The 10,309-nt window shown below is 29.2% G+C and overlaps 1 protein-coding gene across 4 annotated transcripts in view; it reads left to right on the top strand.

Annotated features, from left to right (window-relative positions):
* LOC108970992 overlaps nucleotides 1–10,309 on the top strand; it is a 27,802-nt gene that overhangs the window by 13,523 nt on the left and 3,970 nt on the right. For all 4 annotated transcript variants that reach the window (XM_018936752.1, XM_018936753.1, XM_018936750.1 and 1 more), the window contains exon 2: nucleotides 3,464–3,666. In XM_018936752.1, coding sequence (XP_018792297.1) covers nucleotides 3,567–3,666 — 100 coding nt within the window. In that variant the 5' untranslated portion in view covers nucleotides 3,464–3,566. The remainder of the gene's footprint in view (nucleotides 1–3,463; nucleotides 3,667–10,309) is intronic.

Genomic DNA, 10,309 nt, shown 5'->3' with positions numbered 1-10,309 from the left:
AATTTTTTTTATTGTTATTATAAAAATTGTGAAAGTATATTAAACATCTTCATTTGATTTTTTTCGCGATATTTAATATATTTTTTGTCAACAAAAAGGACTACAAGCAAAAAATACTAGTAGACAACAATTAATATAAAATTGAAAAATTAACTTTTTAGTGAAAAAAATTATGGAAAAATAGCAAATACGAGTGTGTTATCTTTTTACTTGACATTGGAATCGAAAATATAAATTTGAATTTGAAAAGCTGATTTTAAACATTTAATGACTTTGAGCTTAAATTATACTTAATGGGTGGATTAATACATTAATTTAGTTTTTTATTAGTTATTTTGGGTTTTATTTTTTCGAAACTGCATTTTTTTTCGAAAACTGGGTCAGCATGTAAATATTGTGGCAAAGTTAAGCACAATTTAGAATAAAAAGAGAGAAAAATTAAAAATAAAAATTCAATGACACTCTGTTATGAAAAAGTTGACAATAAATATATTTTGTAAATTCTTCTTTTACCGAAGCTACAATACCCTTCACAAAATATTTTTTACAGGAGCATTATTCCGTTCGTTCAGTTTGTATGACAGTTATATGCTATAGTGGTCCGATCTAAACAATTTCTGAACAGCGCGCGTCATTGCCTTAGAAAATAGCACATGCCAAATTTCGTGAGGTTATCTTGTCAAATGCAAAAGTTTTCCATACAAACACATGATTACGATCGCTCAGTTTGCACTGCATACGTGTCACCTTTTGGCGGCCATTAGTGACTAAATATTTCACTTGAATCACGCTGCTTATCTGATTCAAATAGCCAGTGATCAACAAGATAATTGGAGGCATAAATCGGCTAGATAGTCCTACTAGGGGCGTGGCAATCGCACAAAAAGCACTTACACATATGCAAAAGTCCACTATCAGCGTTTCCGACATATTATCAGCTTCTTGAGGAGAATACAACATGTGCAAAAATTTCAAAAATTAGAAGACTAGTTCTTGTATATTAAAAAAATAATATTCATTATTTAATTACGATCACGTGGTTGGACGTAAATTTTTAGCAAAAATAAATTCGTTTAGAATTCACAAAAACACAGCTTTTCTCCGTAATCGACTAATTTGTATTTGAAGATATTTGTTTGCTTTATGCTTTGACGTTTTTTCTGTCTGGCTACAAAATTTAAATTTGGATAACAACAAATATTTAATTGTAATTCCGCTCCCTCCAAATTTGTGATAAAGACGGAAGAGCATTTTAAATTTTTATAAAATTTCTTCAAAGAAACAGCGATTTCCGCCCGAACTGTGATAAGAGTAATACGTAAGAAATCTTGAGAAACAAGAAGGGATTATAATAATGCAGTTCAAGCCAATTATATTTATTTTTAATATAATATCTTGCAATATTACAACTGATACTTTTGAAATATTTACTGTATAATCCAATGCTAATTTTCAAGTAATTCGGATCAATTGATAACGAAAACAATTAAAAAATCGATTTTTTGAAAGTTCTAACTGTAACGTATTTCTTTGACTTTATTAATAATGTATAATGGGATTAATCTGTTGTCTCAATGGACAACTGTGTAATCATAATTCAGCGTCATTCAAGTGATTGGGAATTCCATTTAATTTGTTAAATAGCTAGTTATATTTTAAATAAACAAAATTTAGTAATGATTATCGTTGTTGAAGTTATGACACAGAATTAAAAATTACACCGTGTTGTCAGCAAATCTGTATTTCTTAATCTAAAAAGGTTGTGATTATTTCTGCGTGTGTAATAACTTCAAAAGTTAAGAAAGCACTCTATACTAGTATATGACAGTAAGAGCTACCAAAAATAGCACAGTTTAGATGCTTAAATTATAATAAGTAATAAATTTCATATTTCTTAGTCAAGCTAAATTATTTAGCAGATAACAGAGATTTATGAAAATGTATTTCCTGCGGTCTCTACGTGTATGACACACGCTGAGAAACTTATTGCTTTGGCTTTAATTGCCCTTTTAGTTGTCGTATAATATTCCTTAATGAATTACTGCAGTTAATTAAAACATTCCGCCTTTTTATTTCAAAGCCGATGAGAGATCTGTTATATAATATATACCATATATACAAATTTTAGTATGTGGTTCAGAAAGTATGCCATTTGAATCTCAGTTCATAGCTTGGACGAAGTAAATTACAAATTTAATTAGTCAAAGCTTTAATATGAACTATTTTGAGTTATAAATGTGATTTTTGATAACAATTCTACACTGGCGCCATCTTGTGGGTATATAAGTTCATATAAACATTATTAGGATTTAATTTTCTGAGTGTTTCCACCTCTCAATACCAATATGTATCAACATTTTTCGTGTCAAGTCTAATGTGATATAAAATTGACTTGGCCGATATACCTACATAGCAATTTTTTATAATATATCTTCATTTATTAAAATATATATAATTTTGGAGGCAATTTCCGATTATCATTCTATAAGTAATTTGTATAACGTCAACTGAATTGCAAAATAAAGTAACATCACTTTTCATAAGTTCACAAGCGAAGGAAAAAATAATGTAATTGAAATCACTCATATTGAAAATAAAAATCTGAGTTATTTTTATAAAATGGTTATATATTGGTTATCTTACACCTATATTGAGGTTATATAATGGTTATAACTGACAGCTGGAGATTGTAATCGAAATAAAAACCAGTCATATTGAAACAAACTCTGAGTTTTGGTTATAAAATGCTTACATATTGTTTATATCTGACAGCTGGAGGTTAAAAACTCATTTTAGTGGTAGTAGTAGTTTTGCATTTCAGGTAAGAATATACAGAAATTTTTAACTCGATTTTCGAAAAATTAAGTTTTCCGATAGGGAGTTTAATATCCTGAAAGTATATCAAAAAAAGAAAAATACTGAAAATTTATTTTAGACGCTTTTTTATTTTAATTTTATTTACTTGTTTAATCTCTTTTATTTAATAGTCCTTTATTATTACCGTTATTATTTTTTTACGGTTCTGCAATGATTTCTAAAGCGACTTTGCTATATAATCGCACAAAAAGCGTCGGCAATTATTTACGCGCGAAAAACTTGCTCAGAGAAGCGGAACACTTTCATTCGAATAAAAACTGAGCAGTTGATTACTTTCCATTTTTTTGTCAATCCAACTCTCCATGCGAGCTCAAATTACTATCATTAGTTTGAAATGAATTTCGCCATGTCAATTTATTTGACAAATCTCATGAAAAACTTAATCGCTCAATTTCATAAAAACTTGTTGTCATTACTAATGTGTGCATAAACACTCTTTTTTGGTCGGCAAAATTTTTTTAGTGAAAACAATTTATCTTCTTTGTATTTAAAGCATTTTCTTTGTTTAAATATCACCAAATTGCTAACACACGCTGCCTGCAATTCCACTAAATACATATACCTGCATCTGCTTCTTTTATTACAGTTCATTAACCCTTGTCGGACGGTGAAGATACAAGCGCTCAGTTTGAGCTAAGGCGTTTTAACCTACTTTTTTAATTATTTTCGCTTGAGATTTCGAAATTTTAATGACACATCACATGGATTCTAGCATATCCATCAATAAGGAGCAAATGGATCCGTATATGAAGGCCACGCATACCAAACGCTTTATCGTGGAGGATTCAAGTAAGTGATAATATACATATATTTTTATATACCATGCAGGCTGAAAAGTTTGTACTGGTTAAAGAAAACCGTATTGTATTAGTAAAAATTGGTATTTTATATAAAATTGTTATCATTGAGAGGGATATATGATGGGAATGATCTCTCAACTGTTCATTATTATGTTTATATTCAATTTATCGTTTTACAAAATCATTTTGTGGATTTCATTATATATATATATTTTTTTTGTCCATTAAATCTTCAGATGCTCAAAAAACCTTCGCTAAGTTGATAGTGACTTTTTTTTATTGGTCAGAAAAGTCTTTTGCTCTCATTTGGTATTGACGATATTTTGATATTCTGACATTTTCACATATTTTCTAATAACATTTCATTTTTTGAATTCGCTAAATGTATTTGTAACCCGTACCACTAATTTTGCAACTTTCATACGGTTGTATGAGGACTTTAACGTTACCTTATTGTCAATCAAATACTAACTGATAAATAACTGACAAATACCTGATTGTTACTTATTGTATGTTCAAGTGAGAATAATTATTATAAATTGCTGAAATTATCTAATAGTCCAATTAGGGGTTTCTTTATATTAAATTAGATTTAAACTGAATTCATGTGCACAACAGTTGTACAGTTCGGGTCGATTATTTTCGATGGTAAATGAAAGAAATCCAACAATATTTTGATCAGGATAACTCTAGAGTATTGCAGTTCTAAAAATTGCTCTGTATATAGTTAAGTCTCCAAAAAGGATCTCTCCTGTTCTTGAATCAGTATCCTCTTATAATTCCCCACTCTAGAGAATGAATACTGATTATAATTAGAAAAATCGGTGCAAATAGCAATCGGAATTTTTTTTTTTTGCCAAAAATCTTTTTGTACTATATAAATGCTGAAACCAAAACCATGTTTTAAATCTTTTAATACAATATTATATCTGCATAATTGCTAGAAAATTGAGGTATTATAGCAAGAGGCTCTTTTGAAATCGATTTGCACAACTCAAACTGTCTATCGACTGTCAATTAAAAGCAATTCAAGTCGGTGATGTGATAAATAATTAATATGATATCTGTCTCTTATACACATCTAGATGTGTATAAGAGACAGCAATAGTTCAGTGAAATATCATAATACATGTCGGAAACTGTTCCGACACTTGATATCAGTGCACTTGAATTAAGTATAGGTATATTATGTATATGTGTATATTTAAGTCTACAAACTGTTGAACAAGCTGTGAAACTCAACAAGCATACAAATAAACAAAAATACATACATAAATACACTCAAAATGCAGTACACATTTACAAAGTAGACAGTACATGAATGTTTAATGGAATTTCCCACTCGTTGGAGATGCACGGAGACGACACGGAAAAGTTTAAGCAAACATGCAATTTGTGCATTTGTTTATAATTATTAAGTGTGCTTGCAGTCCTAAGAAGTTTCAAGCTGTAATATATAATATATGCAATTATAAACTTAACTGTATGAAGTTTGCGCAAACTGGTTTGTGTAAACAACAAAATACTCTTACTTTAAAAAGTTGTTTAAAACAAATTTTTTATTAGCTGGTTTGCGCAAACTTTATTGCGCAATTTAGTTTACTCAAACCAATATTGGTACATCCCCCTTTAATTCGTAACAATTAAGCTGTCTTAACTTCACCGCTTATCTATTATTAAATTATTAATGCAAATCAATGTTAACAGACCAGTTTTGCTGCACTGTCTAGGTTTGTTTGCCTTATCGCATCACTGCAATATTGCACTTGCCTAACATTCTGCCATCGCATTTATTTACCTACTCAAAACTGGATGCTCATCTTCAGCCATTTGAAATAGAAACCATGCTGTCTGCGCCACTTGAAATACATATATTGAATCATGGTTATTGATCGAGCCAACATGCGGAAAAGTGGTAAAACGTGTTAGCCACGCACGACCGTCATATTCCTTTACTGTGGCGATTTTTTTATACCCAATTTGCATAATTGCCGCACATTATAGAAAAAAAGGTGTGAACGAGCTACTTATTTGCATACACACATGTGAAGTAAAAGTTTTTGTTTTATTTTGAACGCAGCTAGAATGGATAATTTTGAAAATGTTAGACGAACATGTATGTACACACCACATTTCCATTAGATCTTGATTGTTGTTATACATTTTTAGCTCTTTTATAGTTATTTTAATTATTTGTAAGCATCGAAAATTTTTGTGGAATTCAATTGAAAGTCTGGATTTTTTCAACTCTTAAGTTTCACGTGGACTTCGAAGGCATTCTATTTGGTCTGTGTAAGGTGTGTCGAACAAGGAAGTAAGGAAGTTATTAATCGTTAAATATCGTCTTAAAAATGGGACTAATATTGTTGAATAGATAATTTGACATTACTAATTAAATTTTGCATCCTTTAGTTCTAAAGGCTTTTTGTTCCTCAATCGAAATACCAGGTCTTCCAACGCGATTTACGGACGGTTTATTTTAGTTTCGACAACACAAGGAATCTATCAGGGCAAAATCTGACCAATAAGGCGGCTAAGCGACGACTTTGAATCTTAGCGACACTTTTGTAACCTGTAACGAATTTTAATAAAATAAACTGCATTTCCACTGAGAGAATAAGCAACTGAGTTTTTTTCGAGCACAATTTCGTTAATTTGTTAAATATTATCACTACGAGCAATTACTGATTACTGTAATAAAATGTTGTTAGATTCTATAATATAAAACTTTTTACAAGTGATAATTTTCGATAACTTTTGTTAACCGTTACTTTTCGATTTTTTTATTAATCGATAATTTTCAATATTTCGATCCAACGTTTTTTAGATTTTACAATCAATAATTTAAATTTTTTTTGTTAATTTCGATTTCAATATATATCGAACTGTTATTAATCGATAATTTAAAGTATATCGGACCCACTTTTTCCAGCATTTACAATCAATAATTTCCACTTGTTAATAATCGATAATTTTCGATTTTTTTTATTAACCGATAAATTTCAGTATTTTGAGTCCTGTTTAATTTTTGACTATTTTTATTAAACGATTTTCAATATTTGAAAACTTAAGTTTTTTATATTTATATAAATAATATATGTTTTCTGCCTTTAAAGTCTAAACTTCTGTAAAATAAATATTCAATTATTTTTCGATTTTTGCCGTCATATTAAAAAAGTTAATTACAATAAAATGTTTTTACTTTTTCTATAGTAGAAAGTCTTAGGCTAACATTTTTACTGGAAAAGGAACAGAATCAATAGAAGTCATTCAAATATCCTGTAAATGTTGAAAGACCATTTTTTTAACCCTGGAAAAACGTTATATTGTTAGAGATACTATATACAAATATTATTGCTTTCTCAGCTACAAGATTTATAGAGCATATTTTAGTTATGGTCTGGATTAAATAACCCGTTTTCCCCTTTCACGTCACATAACACTTCTGAACTGTTTTTATATGCACTTTGTTCTTAAACTACAGTTTCAAGACGTCAGTATTTGTTTTGAATGGAATTAAACTAACGGTTATGCAGCTTACACTCTCACCGGCTAAAGCAATCACGTCTCTAAATGACGTGTGTTACATTTCTGTAATTGAATACCGCGCGAGTATAAAGTTATTGGCGTCAGCGCATTCAGTAAGCTGATTATGCAGCACAAAAATGGAAAGTTTTAAAATACACTCTAACCCAAAAACATATGCTAATTTGTTCAGAGTAATGTGATGTAATGAAAGGCTTGTCTCAACTCGTTCTTTCCTCGTGTCATCATTATGGGTTAAGTCGCTCAAATATAAATTATAATTAAAAACAGTAACTGTAAAAAATGAAAATAATACTTTTAAATAAGTTAATTAAATACATATCAAAACAAAGTTTTAGTCAACTTTCATCGCGTGCCGTTAATTTCGAAATTAACAAATGTAACAATGAAGCATCGAATTCGCATTCAACTAATTTAGACCTTAACAAGTTAAGCCGCTACTTTTAATCACAAATTCACATAAAATCAAGTAATAAAATTTGTTAACTATAAATTAATATAAAATCTTTAATTATCACGTGTACGCTGTTAAATTATGTTAATTTCACTTTTTCTCATTTCATCTTTAGAACTGATCAGTCAATGAAAGATTGATATAGCTTCAGTCAATATTTCCATATTGAATGATTTTGGTTTTTTCGTTAATGATGTTAATGAATGCGAAGATAAAATTTAAAATTAATTTTAAATTATTCAGCACATGTTGACAGGTTGTTAATTAGAAATTCATTTATAATTTAGTATACGATTTGGAAGAAATTTGCATAAATTCGAATGCACACAAGTGATTGTACCACACAGTGAACAAGAGAGGCCTCAAGTAGAGGCTTTTTCCTTATTAATAATATTCTGCTTTAGCTTTCCAATGAAAGGGAACTTAATAATGTTTGGTGTCTAAGTGAGTATCGTCTAAATACGTAGTGAATTTATACCTCTATATTCTGTTAAAGATAGATTCTGAAAACTTTATTTATATTGTTTTCGATACATATCGAACTATTATTAATCAATAATATTCGGTATATCGAACCATATTTTTCTTATTTTTACAAGTGATCATTTTCGATAAAATTTGTTAATTAATAATAATCGACTATTTTCTTAATCATTGTTTTTTGATATTTCGAGCCCCATTTTTGTAGTTTTTACAGTCAATAATTTTAAATAATTTTTATTAATTTCGATTTTGATATATCGAACTGTTATTAAGCGATAATTTTCGGTATATATAACCTTATTGTGCTTATTTTTACATGTTATCATTTACGATTTAGTTTTCAGTTGGTTTTATTAAAAGATAATTTTCGATTTTTGTACTATTAATCGATAATTTTTAGTATTTCGAGTACTGTTCTTCGTATTTTTACAATCGATAATTGTGTAATGTTTTTATCGATAGATAATTTTTTATAAATCGATTAGCTTGAATAATAAATAGCTCGAGACCCATTTGGATATTTCGGGTAACATTATTCTAGTTTTTACAGTTAATAATTTTCAATTATTTTTATTAACCGATAACTTTCGATTTTTATTTTTAATCCATAATTTTGAACTATTTTTATATTTCAAGCCCCAGTTTGTTGACTTTCACATGCTATAATTTTCCATTATTTTTACTAATTAAAAATTTTCGACTATTCAATATTTCGAAGCTTACTTTTCTTATATCTTTATAATTCCAATAATTCTATATCTCCATAATATTATCTATTTTTTTATTGTTATTTAAAGTAAGATAAATGGATAGTTATTTTTAAATTTCTACTAGTTAGAAAGTTAATTGAGCTACATATATAAATATCTTAGATATTAAATGAAAATAGAAAATATAAAATAGAAACAAAACCTAACAATAACACCAAAGTGCACAATTGAAATGTGTTCCCAAGCGGCGTGTCGAGCAATACTTAACTGTTAAGAAGTCTTTATATTTCAAAATGTCGTATGTTGCCAATAACTGTTTATCTCTAATGACGCGACTTTTTCAAAACCAACAACCGGCATTGTTGCAATTGTTACACAAAATAGAAATATACTTACAAGTGTACTCAGTATAACAGACTGCTCATAATAATGTCAGAACAATTGGATTCATGTTGGCATACGAGTATATATGTATTTAAATAAGTGTGCAATTATTTGCTTGCAATTGCTCAAAACCGAGTGCATGTACTCATATCTATTACGCATATTTGTTGCTGGTGTTAGCGTTGGTGCATACATTGCTTAACCCATTGGGGGCATCGAAAGTAAACAGCCATGCACGCGTCCCATTGTCAGTGTCATTGCCAGACGCGTTCATTCACTATTCATTGCGATCGTAAACACGTCAATAAATATTACACACACACACACATATATATAATAATACGCATGTGTAAATGCAGTTGATCGGGTGATCTATGTCGTTACCACTCACATTATCTGTGTGGCATTACAATCACTTGAACTTCAAATAATTATGCTGCTTAAGTGTTGCATTTGGTGAGTCGTAAACGTCGATGGCGTGGAGGTAACATAAAACTGTTTTTGATTTGAAGATTTAATGAGATTGTGTTCAAAAATGCCATTAACAAGTTCAAGCAGAAAATCATTGAAATTATTTGCGCTTTTATTTGATTTCTCATGTTACTCATACGACCTGGTGGCTTGCTTCTGATATGTGGGCATTCCAACCAGACACCAGTTTTATGTAAATAAAAAGTTGTTTTGATTGTAAAAATTACTTGAAAGTTTTATAATCAATTTCGAGAACAATCTCAATCGAAGAATTTGTAGTAAATGTGCATATATGCATATGCATGTACTCAGTGTGTATCAATTGGGTACTACGTGTGGTATGAGTGATATTGGTTGAAAGTGTAACATTTTTCTGCGAAGATTGTAATTGTTGTATACAGAAACTTATTACAAGCAAAAATTAAAGTAAACTGTAGCTATGTATACTTACCAGCAGTGGTGAAATTTTTTTAACTAAAAATATTGAATTGAGAATTACCTCAGAGTTGGTATTAAAAATTGAAAGTTTTTGCAAAGTCGAAACTAAAAATTGGAAATTTAAGCATAAATCAAAACTAAAAAAA

Source organism: Bactrocera latifrons, unplaced genomic scaffold (genome assembly GCF_001853355.1).
Source record: "Bactrocera latifrons isolate USDA-ARS-PBARC rearing strain unplaced genomic scaffold, ASM185335v1 scaffold_32, whole genome shotgun sequence".
Taxonomy (NCBI): domain Eukaryota; kingdom Metazoa; phylum Arthropoda; class Insecta; order Diptera; family Tephritidae; genus Bactrocera; species Bactrocera latifrons.
The sequence above is the reverse complement of the archived record's forward strand: the minus strand, read 5'-3'. Positions and strand labels throughout refer to the sequence as shown.